At 52.2% G+C, this 13737-nt stretch overlaps 1 protein-coding gene across 2 annotated transcripts; it reads right to left on the reverse strand.

Annotated features, from left to right (window-relative positions):
- Positions 1-4252: 4252 nt before the first annotated feature.
- On the reverse strand, positions 4253-11217 carry TYSND1 (trypsin like peroxisomal matrix peptidase 1). Of its 2 annotated transcripts, XM_082674124.1 has the most exons (4): positions 9976-11217; positions 8096-8226; positions 6901-7086; positions 4253-4656 (listed from the first exon to the last, which is right to left on the reverse strand). In XM_082674124.1, exons 1-4 carry the CDS (start codon positions 11145-11147, stop codon positions 4439-4441), a joined length of 1707 nt encoding a protein of 568 aa, XP_082530250.1. In that variant the 5' UTR covers positions 11148-11217; the 3' UTR covers positions 4253-4438. The 2 variants fall into 2 exon arrangements, with proteins under 2 accessions (XP_082530250.1, XP_082530251.1); XM_082674125.1 differs by lacking the exon at positions 6901-7086.
- Positions 11218-13737: the final 2520 nt, after the last annotated feature.

The raw sequence follows: 13737 nt of genomic DNA on the forward strand, positions 1-13737 counted from the left end.
CAGGGTGGCACAAGCCTCCAGGTCCTGGTAAAGACTGCCCGTGTGATCCCAAGGGCAACGGGATGCCACTGATGGGTTTTAAGCTGAAGAGTGAGGTCTGAGTTATGTTGGAGGGTGAAAAGACAGGGCAATGGGAGGGCTGCCTGAAATTGGGTAAACTGGGCAGGGAGTCCAGGGAGAAGAAGAAAGCACTCGGATCTGTCAGGAAATGTACTGCTGCAAGCTACAAACTGGAGGTAGGACCAAGCCAGTTTGGTGACAGATAATCCATCTTCACCTATTTAATGCAAATATTAGCACCTACCCGAATCACTGCAGAAAAGATTCAACGAGATCTTTTTTTTTTTTTTTTGCGGTACGCAGGCCTCTCACTGTTGTGGCCTCTCCCGTTGCCGAGCACAGGCTCCGGACGCGCAGGCTCAGCGGCCATGGCTCACGGGCCCAGCCGCTCCGTGGCATGTGGGATCTTCCCGGACCAGGGCACAAACCTGTGTCCCCTGCATCGGCAGGCGGACTCTCAACCACTGCGCCACCAGGGAAGCCCCCAAAGGTCTCTTTTAAGGGATGCCTCTACTCCCACCAGCGGCAGGGGATAGGCTGCAGAGAAGGCCAGGTAGAAGGTTCTTATAGGCCAGGCCTGGAAGTGGCACACCTCCTTTCTGCCCTTTGCAACTCACGGACACACCTGACCGTGAGGGTGGCCAGGAGATGCAGTCTAGTGTATGGCCACAAAGAGAGGAAAACAGATTCTGGTGTCTGACCTGCTGACCTAGGTCTTAGCCTCCCCGGTTTTCTTCCTGTGCCTCTGCTTGTCTCTTCTCAGCCCCCTTGCAGGCTCCGGCTCTACCTCTGTCAAAAAATGAAGTAAAAAAAATCATGAGGCAGGCTTGTGCGGAGCAGTAATGGTGACCCGTATAAGAGCAGCATCAGAGCAGAGTGGCAGGGGCAGCCTGATAGGGTCAGAAGACTAGCCACATGCAAGGGATGGAGCAAACAAGTTAATATATTGAGGATAATGTAGCTGTGTTTCTCACTGACAGGAGGGAGGTACCAATATGAAAAGGGGAGAGCTAGAATGAACCTTGTGGTATTGAACTTGTGGTATCAAATTGGAACTATCAGTGTTAACGCGTGGCATGGCCTGCAACATATAGAGATAGAAATAAATATAGATGTAAGGTCTGTCTACCGAGAGGGCCTGGGAGCAGCAACACCTCAGAGTAAGAAGCACACCTCGTACCTAGATCTTTGCTTCTAAATACCGTTCTCTAGTAAAGAGGACACTGGAGAAGTGGCTGATTCCAGGGAAAGTACAAAGTAAGTCTACAACATTTTGTTTTGAAGGAAGTGCTCAAAGAATGATGGGGAGATGTCAAAAGAACACAGAAGCTAGTTTGAAGGAGCTCTCACTGGCCAATATGGACAATTGAAGCATCAAAATAATGATAACAATAGATTATAATCCATTGAATAAACTATGAATCCATGGTTCCACACAGATATAATTAAACAGAGAGGAGGGAAAGCTTTTACTTACAATAGAAAGCCAGTGAATAAATGTAGGAGGAAAAATGAAAATAAAAAATTTCCATTGGGCAAACATTAAAGTTATTCAGCCAAGGGACATCAGTGGGTGCTAAGCATAGTAGATGGAAGTGGGATAGGGATATGTACATAGTCTCCAAATACTGCCACACAAATACTTATTAATTACAAAGAAAAAAAGGAACTTTACAGTGGAGAAACCCAGCAGGCACCATCTCACTCAAATGTTCAAGGTTATCATCTATAATCTGACAAATAAAGGTCATGCACCACCCAGTAGAACATGATGATAAGGCAACATCACTAATGTTATATCCCAAAGATGTGTATCCCAGATCTAATCATGAGGAAGTGTGGACAAACCCAAGCTAAGGCACATTCTGCAAAATGACTGCCCTGTTTTCTGCAGGAAGGTCAAGGGCAGCAAACTCAAGGAAAGCCTTAGGAGCTGCTCCAAGTCAAAGGGGAGAGAGCCATGGCAGGTGGGTAGAACTCATGATCCCAAATGAGGTCACTTTGTTACAGAGAACATCACTGGGGCATATGGCACAAATGGTATGGGATGTCTGGGGGAAGGGCGTGTGGGGATTCTTGCTACTTTTCTGTAAGTTTAAAACTGCTTCAAAATAAAATCATTTTTTTAAAAAGCAGCAGCAATGTCTTCTCCTCTCTCTTTTCCCCTGTCCACCATCCAGGTACAGAAGACCTGGCAGAGGATCTGAGGTCCCAGACCCAGTGATAGAGCCGCAAGAAGGAAGGAGCTCGGTCCCTCAACCAGAACTGCACAGGAGCCACAATCCCCCACTTCCTGGTCAGGTGCACGACTTTGGACTTTACATGAGCAATAAACAAACTTCTATTGTCTTAAGGCACTGAGATGGGGGAGAGGGGACCTTTTATTGCGTTATCCTAACTCATCCACTTAACAGCCTGCTGTGCCTCTCTACTTGAGATCCCACGGACACCCAAGGAAACATCTCGTCCCTAAACTTGTCAGCCACTCATCACTATCCTGGCTAGAGACCCAGCACCATTTGACCCTTCTCTCTCTCTGCATTGCCCCACATCCAGTCAGGTCCACCTCCCGTGTCATGCTTGATCTCTATGCCCACCAGGCCTGCTGTGGCCATCTTCCCCGTCACCAGGGCCATTGTCACTGGTTCCCCAGCCTCCATTCCAATCCCTTCTCCATTTAGCATGGCCAGACACACAAATGTAGTTTCACACTTCCTTGTCCCAGCTCCCACTGCCCTCAATCTGGACACCCTCCCTGTTTCCTGTTTCCGTCTGGTAAACACCTACTCTCCCCTCAGGGTTCAGCTGCATGAATCCTTGCCTGACCCTCCCTGCTCTGGGCCCCTGGACGTGGTCTTCCACCTGAACAGGACAGAGACGCCCTGCTCATTCCACTAACGGGGTGACACACCGTCTCCCCAGAATAGCCTGAGCTCCTTGGTACCCACACATGCTGGAATAAATCCTCCCCTTCCCACTTGCAGCCAGGTCAGAACTCGGCTCTCCCTCCCCACCTCCATAAATTCACTACAGGATTTCTCTCAAGTTAACTTTGCCCTCTGGCCCCATTCCTAATCCACACAGAGGGGAACAACTGTCTCAGGGGTGTTCTGTGGTTGCCCAGAGCTGGTGCTCAGCAAACAGATGTTAGAAACAAAGTACTCCCAGCAATTCTCTCTGCTTAGATTAGCCCCCTCTCCCCCAGTCATTCCCCAATGGCATTCAACCTGTCAGTGATTTAACAATCATTTCTTGACAGCCTGCACAGGCAGGGCCCTGGGCACACAGTGCGTGTTCCTGACTCCCAGGGTTGGTCTTAGTTCCTAGGGCCTGCCTTGGCTTCATTCACCTTTGAACTCCCCAACCCCCATCCATTCCAGGACCTGGCACAGGCCTGGGTCCATCCAGGCAGCCTGTAAACAGCTGCTGCCAGGCCAAGGCCACCACCGTCTGGGATCTGCAAGCCCCGCCCAGTGCTAACTGGCACCACGGCCAGCTACCAGGACTAGTCTGGCGCAAGAGTGTCCCGTGAGATCAAACCCCCGAGAAAGCAGGATGGAAAGGTATATTTCTGTGCCTGGTGCTTTCCTATTCCCCATTCAACTCTCAAAACAAAGAAGGAAAAGAAAGAAGCTGATATATAGAAGTAGGTCCTGTCCCTCGTAGGTCCTGTTTATTCCCAAACCCCAACTAGACACATTCTACCCCTCCCCCCCACGTTCCCACCCCCGACCCCTGAGAGCCACTTTGCGGGCCGGAAAATTAAGGCACTGTGTCAGCGTGCCCCTGTAGGTCAGGGCACCCGACACACGAAGAGCCGGGAGTCCTGGCTTTCGGGGACGCCACCGCTGGTCCAGCGGAACAGGAAGATGCTCTTTCCCTTCCGCCTCTGGTCTTCAGAGCAGGGCCTCTCTGCTGAGGTTTTCTGAGGAAGCCCCAGTGCTGTCAGCCCCATTCTGACCGAGAGCAGAGAGGAGTCCAGGCCCCAAGGAAGCCACCGCTGCAGGCGCCCAGTGACCCTCAGGAGACAGGGAACCGTGGCTGGGCCTGCCTTCCAGTAACATCTGTCTGTCAGGACCAGGTCTGTCTGTTGTACGGTTGTACTGCGCTCCCCAGAAGGGGAAAGAACAGAGCTGAGCCTAGTGTCGGGGGAAGAGAGAGGTGGCGGCTCGAGAAAGCACCCCAAAACGGACTGCCAGGTAAGAGATCCGTGGGGGCTAAAGAGAAGTTTGGTCCAGACTCCAGAGCTGAGCAAGGTGGGTGGTGATGGGGATGCAGCCTGGCTGGGGTGTGCCGTGTCAGGGTCCTCAGGCCACCAGCCTCAGCGCTCCCCACGGCATCAGATGGTTGCTCTTCTCTCTAGAGGGGTGCCACAGCTTCAGAGCTTGCTCCGCGGGGCCTCTGCCAGGGGTCGCTGCAGCCGCCACACCACCCTCACTGGCTCAGGGGCGCGGTCCAGCTGGCGGAGGCCGCCCAGGTCGCCTGCCTGGCTGTACCGCTGCAGGGCCGGCTGGAGCACTGTGATGGGAATGCTGAAGTTCAGGTGGGGGTAGGTGGCCCCCGTGTTATTGTCCCGGGTGTTGCTGGCGATGATGCCTGTTCAGGAGCCAGAGAGGAAAAGAGGGTGTGAGCCAGGGGACAGGGGAGGGAGGCTCACCTCCAGCCTGGAGGCCCTAGACCTGCCTGAAGCCCCCTCGTAGTGACAGGCACCAGGCTTCATTCATGGACACGGGCTCCTCGTGCCTCAGTCCTCCTTCCTGGCTTTACTTTCTCCCCAACACTATCAGTATCTAATACCCCATGTTTCACTTGTTTTGTTATCCCTCTCTCCAACTTCTGTTATCTTTCAGCTCCATGAGGGCAGGACTGCTGTGTTCTGTCCATGCAGTCTCCCCAGTACCTGGAACAGTGCCTGGCAAAGGACGACCTCAACAAATACTAGCTGAGTGACTGAATAAATGAATCAGACCCACACAGAACTTTTGTTTGGCCTGCTCAGTACATGTGTATGAATTTTTTGAAGACAATTTTAGACTTAACAGAAGTCTTGCCAAAATAGTACAGGATTCCTGTATACCCTTCACCCAGCTTTTCCTTATGTCACCATACAGCATTCATCAAAACCAAGAAATTAACCTTGGCGAAATGCTATTAACTAAAGTACAGAACTCACTTGGATGTACCAGTATTTGCACTAATGCTTTTTCTGATCCAGGATCCCACATGGCATTTAGTCGTCATGTCTCCTAGGTCTCCTCCCATCTGGGTCACTTCCACGGTCTCTCCTTATCTTTCATGGCCTTGACACTTTGAAGAGTACAGGTCAGTTATTCTGTAGAATGTCCCTCAATTTGGGTTTACCTGATGTTTTCTCATGATAAGATTGAGGTTAAACATCACTGAGAAGAAAACCATAGAAGCAATGTGTCCTTTTCAGTGCATGCTATCAGGAGATGTGTGCTGACTATAAGCACTGCTTGCGATGTTAACCTTCATTACTTGGGTGGTATCTGCCAGGTTTCTCCGCTGTAGACTTACTATCACCCCCTTGGTAAGTACGAAATATTTTAGGATTACGCAGTTGTCTTGTTTCTACTTAAACTTTTGCCTACTGATTCTGGCATTCATCGATGGATCCTGTCGGCAGCAGTTCCTGCCGGGGTGTCCTAATAGTGATTTTCTATTTCCCTCATTTCTTCTACATTCATCAATGGGAATTCTTCTGAAAACCAAAACCGCTACCATTTGTTTTGCTGCTGAAGCTGTCCCAGCGGGAGCTCCTTCACGTCAGCTCCTGGTTCTTTCAACACCTGACGTGCCCATCATTTTGCTGCTGCTGTTATTGCTACCCCTCCCTCCTTTCCAGCACCACAAGGCAGCCCTAGAGAATGACTCTTAGAAACCAAGATCTGAACTCTCGCTGTGTTCATTACACATGGATGTCACTGCTTCTAGCCCCTCTCAGCAGACTGAGCTAGGAGTCACATATATCTACACACACACACACTAAGTCATGCATACACACATCTATATTTATTTCTGTGTCCACTTATCGGTATATATCTTTTAAAAGGTCAACCAGTATATGGGAGAAAAATGGAATGCAGACTAGGACAAATGTACCTAACTCTATTTCAAATGAATCACATAACTATACTGAAGGGGAAGGGGAAGGAGCTAATCTAAGAAACTTTGGAAAAGAGCGTTTTGACTGGACACTTTAAGGCTAAAGATAAAAAGAACTGTACGTGCTCAAACACTGTTCTCTAGCTGGTAAATTCGTTTCTCACGGGGGTGTGGTTAGGAATTCTGAAAAAAAAAAAAAAAGGTTCACAGCTTCTTGTGAAAAATTGGAAAGTCAGCCAGCGTTAGGCCCACATATCTTTGTAATGAGGCAACAATGTACTAGAGCTGAGTGGTGTTCACCCCAGTTCCCCCTTGCCCTCCACTCACTGCTGTCTTCACTCACTCACTCACTCACTCATTCATTCACTTTAACAGCCCAGCCTCTGTAGGCTTTCGAGTTTGTGACCCTTGGACTAATCCAACTCCTGAGTCTCACAGATCAAATGACATTAAGTGACTTACCCAAGGTTGTGCAGTGGCTCAGTGGCAGAGAAGCGACCAGAACTCAGATCTCTTCCCTCCAAGCTCAGCTTCTGTCCCTCTCCACCCTCAGAAGCACAAGAGCCTGAAAACCTTGGCTAACTACCTCTGCGCATAAGGCCCACCATCTTTCCAGACAGAGGGTGGCTCCCAGGGCTGGAAACCAAGCACTCCCAGGATGGGACTGAGGCTCTGGCAAGGGGAAGGCTGGGAGAGGACCAAGGAGCTGGTTACCCAGGAGGTCCCCGGAGCAGGTGGAGAAGAGAGGTCCCCCACTGGAGCCACCATGCACAGCACACGTGGTCTGAAGCATCACTGGTGTGTCATCCACCTGCACCACAGCTGACAGGATGCCTGAGGTCACCGAGGGCCCGCAGGCCTGGCCAAAGACACCGAAGCCCACCACACTGACAGCCTCGCCTGCCAGGGAGGGAAGAAGGGTTAAGCTGGGGAGCCTCCTCTGTCTGGCAGGACTCACACATTCCCCAACCCCCTCCCTGGCCACTCCAAATTTCCAAACCCTCTCTGCCCTTTGAGTTTCTGCTCAGATACTCTTGCCTCCATGAGAACTTTCCCCAGGCCCCCCACAGGAACAGGCCGGGACCTCCACTGAGCTCCCAGCACTGTATCTGCTCAAACACTTCTCTTCAGCATCAGGCTGTTCTCCAGCCCTCATTCCCCTGCTGGACTGGGTAGTCACTTTTTAGGATTCCCAGCACCTAGCCAGGGGCTCAATAAATGTTTGTGAAATTAACACCCACCTCCTGAGACTAAGAAGTCTCAAAGCGGGCACCACCTTCCTTCACCAAGTGCTTTACAGACAATATCTCACCCATTCCTCACAAGGCCCAGGAGTAGGGAGCATTATCCCCATTTTACAGATGTGGAAACTGAGGCAGAGTTCACTAAGTTGCCTAAGGACACGGGGCTAATAAGTGGCAGAAGATGCGAAAGCAGAGAGCTTGTAATCCTTGTTATTATGTTCTAGCATACGACATCCACAAAGCGAGACCTCTGGTACTTCTGTGGCAGCATCACAAAGCCTTTTACTCAAATCATGCCATTGGAGCCTCAAAAGTACACATCTCTCAGACCAGCCTGCAGTGTTATAAGGAGACCCCAAGGCTCAACACACTACACTGCTGTGGGGCCTCAGGAAAAAGGCGTGCCTTACCCTTCGCTGGGAATTCCACATGCCCCCCAGGACGTTAGGCATGCTGGGCGTGAGCAGGGAGGCCTCCAAGAGCAACTCCGGCCAAAGCACTGTAACCAGGATGTAACAAGGTGCCAGCCTGACTCATTACTCCAGCAGGGGTGGGGAAGGGAGCTGACCTGTGGGACTGGCCCCTGATCTGCAGGGTTAGCGCGCCCAACACTGACTTTCCTTCCTGAGGTTCACCCCAGACCAGAGAACCCCTCTGTCCTTTACCTTCATGGAAATGCTCAGCGGGCACAGGTACAGGGACACCATCTAGATCCTCCTCCAGGCTCACCACTGCTATATCATAGGGAGATGTCTCCTGGGTGGCAAATACCACATGTCCCCAGATTACGGCGCTCCTGGGAACAAGGAAAACAAAATGACAGGCTAGCTTTCCAAACGCTCAGCACGGGGAGGAAGCAAAATAATGAGAGTGACAGTAAAAGTCATGAACTTGGGACTCAAAAGATTTGGTGTCAGCCCTGAAACATACCAGCATGCAACTCTGGGCACATCCACAGTGGAACCTCCAAACATGCTCTACCAACTGCAGGGTACTGCTGTGTAAAGCTTCCGGGGCCTCACCGTCATCACAAACACCTGACACCTAGGGGGCACTGTGGGCCAGGCCTGGTGTTAATGTTCCATGGACATCATTTCATTTAGTCCTCACAGCTGCCCTATGAACTAGGCACTGGTATTACCTCCATTTTGGATGGTGCATTTGAGGCCCAGAGAGGTTGAGTAATTTCTCAAGGTCACATAGTTAGTGGCAGGAGCCAGGGCAAACATTCTCAGCATTTTCCTTTACTGCCTCATTTGATACCAACAATCCTGTCAGGTGGGGGGGCAGACATGATACGATTTCATCCCTCTGGGTCCCTGTTTACATAAATGCCAGCACTTCTATAACTCTTACTACGTGGCAGGCTGTTCCAAGACTTTACATGTCATGGGAAAGCAGCTTAGACAGATTCAGCAAATTGCCCAAGATTACACAGGGGCTTCCTACTACACACTCTGCAGGGGTAGCTTCCAGCAGACCTGTTGCGTTCCCTAGAACCAAGAGTATGTGGGGGTAGGTGGAGGGGTGAGGAATTGGGGACCACACACAGAGGAAAATTCTCATCATCAGTCTTCCCTATAAAGTCATGGCTGTCCGGGTGGCTGCCAAAGGGGACTCTATGGCAAAGCCGGGCTGGATTAACCTCAGGAGTTCAATAGAGGCATTTGGAAAGGTCTGGGCTGAGAGGCTGAGCCAGGGACAGAACAACAGGCATTAACACCAAGGAGCATTAACACCAAGGCGCAAACACCAAGTGTTTGCTTTGGCCTAAGTCAAGCACCTTGGACTACAGAAGAAACAGAACATGTATTAGAAAACCAAGCCAGGAAGCCAAGGCTGCTGTCTCCACTGTCACAGCAAGTCAAAGTAAAGGAGGGTAAGAGTGCTCACCCTGCAGAGAGGGAACAAATGACTGTCTGAAGTCCCAACCTGGCTGCCAAGAGCACTCAATGATTGTTCAAAATATACTTGCCTGGCCCCCACTCCCACATTCTAATTAGGTGGAACCACATATCTGTTCATTTTGATCCAGAAGGGAAGTTCTGGTTAAGATCTAAGAGATAAATCAAGTAAGAGTAACAGGCTCCTCTCCTAACCCAGGAGGGTAGCATCCTGGGCCCCTGGGGCTTCACTACGGCATTCAGGGGAAAGAGGGCAGGGTTAGGAAGACTCTGTTCAAGGGCCTCTGGTGTGTGGGTGCAAGGATGAGACAGAGAAGTTGCCCAGAAGGAATTCAGACTGGGAGGGGGAGCTCAAAGATGCCTAGCCAGGGATGCTGGACCACCCCACAGTTCCCCAGAGTTGCTTGTCATCTTGCCCAAGCCCCATTCACCCCTTGCCAGGAGGTCCAGAACCCCCTACTCTGGGGTTCTGGGTGCCAAGGATGAGGGGAGGGTCCCAGGTCTCTAACCACACTGCATCACCAAGCATTGAGCCTGAGACCAGAAGGCCTCCATAATCCTCAGGATTATGACCTGAGACCTGGGATCCAGATATGACAGCTGGTGAGGGAGTGGAGTGGGGGCAACCTTGTGGGCCTTACTTGGGGGTGGTGGAGCGCACCAGGACCTTGGCCGCCTCCCGAGGGGCCACATGCCGACAGGTCACCACGAGGCGGGGTGCCACGGCCACTCCGGAGCCCCAAACGGAACCGCACTCCACCAGCACGGCCGCAGCTGCCCAGGGGGGTCCAGGGTCTCGGAGGGGCAGGCCCCACGGGGAGCCCATCTCATGTGGTAGGAAGGCGGCCAGGGCGGCGGCGCCGGGGTGCAGGCGGCAGAGGGCCGCTCGGGCGGCGCAGAGGAGAGGGGCGGCGGCGCAGAGCAGCGTGAGGCCCACCCACTCGCGGGCCTTCCAGCAGAGGGGCGCCGCCACCAGCGCCACCAGCGCCCCCGCAGGTCGCGCCTCGAACACGCCGCCACCCTCGGTGCCTGGCAGGCAGCGCGCGTCGGTGAGCAGCAGAGGGCCGGCCGAGTTGCTGAGGACGCCGCAGCTGAGCGTGTTGAGAAAGATGTCGGGGCAGAAGGCCCCGAACGGGGAGCCGCAGGCCACCAGCGGCTCACCCTTGGGCACAGCCCCGAGAGGCGCCACGGCCAATACCGGCCCGCGCTCCTCCGCCTCCGCCTCCTTCTCCGGGTCCGGCCGCACGCGCAGCAGAGCGAACCAGCCCAGCGCTCTCAGCTGGTCTTCCTCCTCCTCCTCCGACACCTCGTCGTCCGGTGCGGCGCTCGCGAAGCTCCACTGCTTGGCCGCCTCGCCGCCGAAGAGGCGCGCGAAGTGGCCCCGGAAGGCCGGGCAGCTCAACAGCAGCAGCAGCTCGGCGGGGCGGGGGGGCTGCAGCGGCCGTCCGCGGAACCGGGCGGGCGGGCCGGGCTCCAGGCCGGCGCACTGGGGCGTGCACAGCCCCGGGCGGCCCCTCTCCGCGCGGCCTGCCGGACTCGCGGCCGTTGGGCCCCACTGCACGTGCAGGCGCAGGTCGTCGCCGCAACTGTCGCCGGGCAGGAAGACGGCGCCGGCCGCGGTCAGCGCCCCGCTGCCGGCCCTCAGGAAGGGGGTGAAGATGCCCCCGTGGCACAGCACCAGGCCCAGGCGGCGGCTCAGGATCACCCCGCTGCAGCTCCACGAGCCCGCCTCGGGCTGCCCAGCCCGGGTGGCGCTCACCACGCAGCCCGCCTGCTCGGCCGCCCTCATGGCTGGCCCCCACTGCCGCCCCATGGCCTCGGGGACGGCACACCAGGGGCTTCCCGGGGAACAAGCGAGCGAGCAAGGACCGCGGCCGGCACCAGCTGACCCCACGTAGCGCCACCCAAAGCTGGCAGCGAGAAGCGCAGGCACTATCCCAGGTCTTCCTCTTCCGGCCGGATTGGCTAAGCCCCAACTGGCCCGGCCCGATTGGCTGGGCTAGGGGCCGAGCCCTGATTGGCTGCCGAGGCTGACCCCGCCTTTCCGCGCCCTAGATGGTTCAGGTCACCTGTGCGACGTTGAGGGCGAAGCGGGACTGGAGGAAGAGATACGGGAGGGTGACAGGAATATGGCTTTACCGGGAGATAGGGGCGTTCTGGTCCCTCGGAGCCTAGTCTCGTCTCTGTTCGCTGAGCTTCAGGAAAGGGAACAGAAATGCGCCCTGAGGTGGCTAGACTTGCCCAGGCCTTGCCAGGACCTGTCAGTATCTGCCCAGGTGTAGGAGACATCCGACCTCTGATCCCTGGGATAAGACGGGCAAAGAAGCCGTTCAGGGGATTTCCCTGGTGTCGCAGAGGTTAAGAATCTACCTGCCAATGCAGGTGACACGGGTTCGAGCCCTGGTCCGGGAAGATCCCACCTGCCGCGGAGCAACTATGCCTGTGCGCCATAACTACTGAGCCTGCGCTCTGGAGCCTGCGAGCCACAACTACTCAGCCCACGTGCCACAACTACTGAGCCCGCTCGCCTAGAGCCCGTGCTCCGCAACAAGAGAAGCCACCGCAATGAGAAGCCCGCGCACCACAACGAAGGGTAGCCCCTGCTCGCAGCAACTCAAGAAAGCCCGCGTGCAGCAACAAAGACCCAACACTGCCAATAATTAATTAATTAATAATTATAAAAAAGCTGTTCAGTATTTTGAAACTTTGTAAGTAAACCGTACAGTAATCCACTAGGGGGGATAATGGAGCTCGTAAGATTACACCTCTGGTCTTCTGATGCCAAAGCCACACCCTACATAGCTCATGGAAACTGGATTTGCTCCAAAAATTGCATTTTAAAACTATGATAAACAGTAGCTGAAGTCAAAGTTTTAAATTACACAACCCTATAGTTTGCATTATGCACATTTCATATAATGATTTATAACCATCAGCCAGGATTTATCTAGATCAGGGGTCACTTTTTCTGTAGAAGGCCAGAGTGTAAATAAATAGCTGAGGTTTTGTGGGCCATACCTTCTTTGTCCTAAATACTCAGCTCTGCTGTTGTAGCATGCAAAAGCTAAAGAAATGCGGTGGCTGTGTTCCAATAAAATTTTACTTATGGGCCCTGAAATTTGAATTTTATATAATTGTGGCATGTCACAAAATTTCATTCTTTTTTTTTTATTTTTCTCACAGGCCATACAGAAACAGGCAGCAGGCCAGATCTGGACCATGAGCTGTAGTTTGCCATCCCTGCTCTACCCTGACATAAAACATCCTTACTTTTCCAATGAAGTCACACTGAGGACAGAGGAACATGAACAAGTATGTTTTGGGGGGCTGCAGGATATCCCTGAAGCAGTCACCACAAGCTAGACATTTTATGAAGGTCTATCACAATGTCAACTAAAGTAATTTTAATAAGATTATTTTAATACGTATTTATGTCAGCATTAATGAAAATATTCAATTACTACTTAAATTACATAGCCTTTCTGCCTCAAAATTTTGAATAAACTAACACTGCTTGGTGTATCCCAAGCACAACACAAGGTAATGCTCAATGCTCCCAGTGACACAAACCTGTTTGAGAAAGGAGAATGATGATCCATTATAGCATGAGGCAGGACTGAAATCAGCAGTCTTCCTATAGCAGGTACTGTCTTCTTTTGGTTCTGACATAGAAGATGGCTTGATCGCAGTAAAACCTATTAACTATCCAACTTCCTAGCAATTGCTTCTCTCTCTCTGGAGTCCAGTGATTCTCCCTTAATGACGCCCAAGCCTCCAGCATGAACTGTTTGCATGTTTTTCTGTTTACGGCACATCACAGTGGAGTCGCAAGTCACAGTCAACAGCCAAGGTGAGACCCCCTAGTGCTGGGCTCATTGACTCAGCCTTTAATTTTCATGTACTGCTCTGACTCAAATGACACAAACCCATATAAGCGTAAAACCCATGGCATCATTCCACTGTGTTAGTTTCAATCTCGATGCCTCCAGTAATTTAATACTCAGTCAAAAAGAACCTGGTGCATTTTGCTTCCCATTCTGTTTTATTCCAGTACTTTAGTTTTAGAACCTCATTTGGGTTTTTTAAAAGCAAAGCTTCCTACAAGCCTAGTAAATGCACAAGCACAGGTTTCATTACTTCTATTTTGTCAAATGTAGCATTCAACCGGATTCTCTCCAATTTTGTATCAAATGATGAAACACAGCTAAACTGGACCCAGTCCTTGCTAGCATGTTAACAGATTTTGTTCAAAAGTCTGCCATGTCCTTCCTGTTGCATAAATGATCACCAGTCCTGGGACCACTGCATGTTCCAAGGCTCTCAAACGGTACTAAATTTATTACTTCCAGTGGAATGTGTAAATTGGCCTGGCCTTTCCACCCATACCCCATGCCCCCCCGTAG

This window comes from Grampus griseus, assembly GCF_964374135.1.
Source record: "Grampus griseus genome assembly, chromosome: 16".
Lineage (NCBI taxonomy): Eukaryota > Metazoa > Chordata > Mammalia > Artiodactyla > Delphinidae > Grampus > Grampus griseus.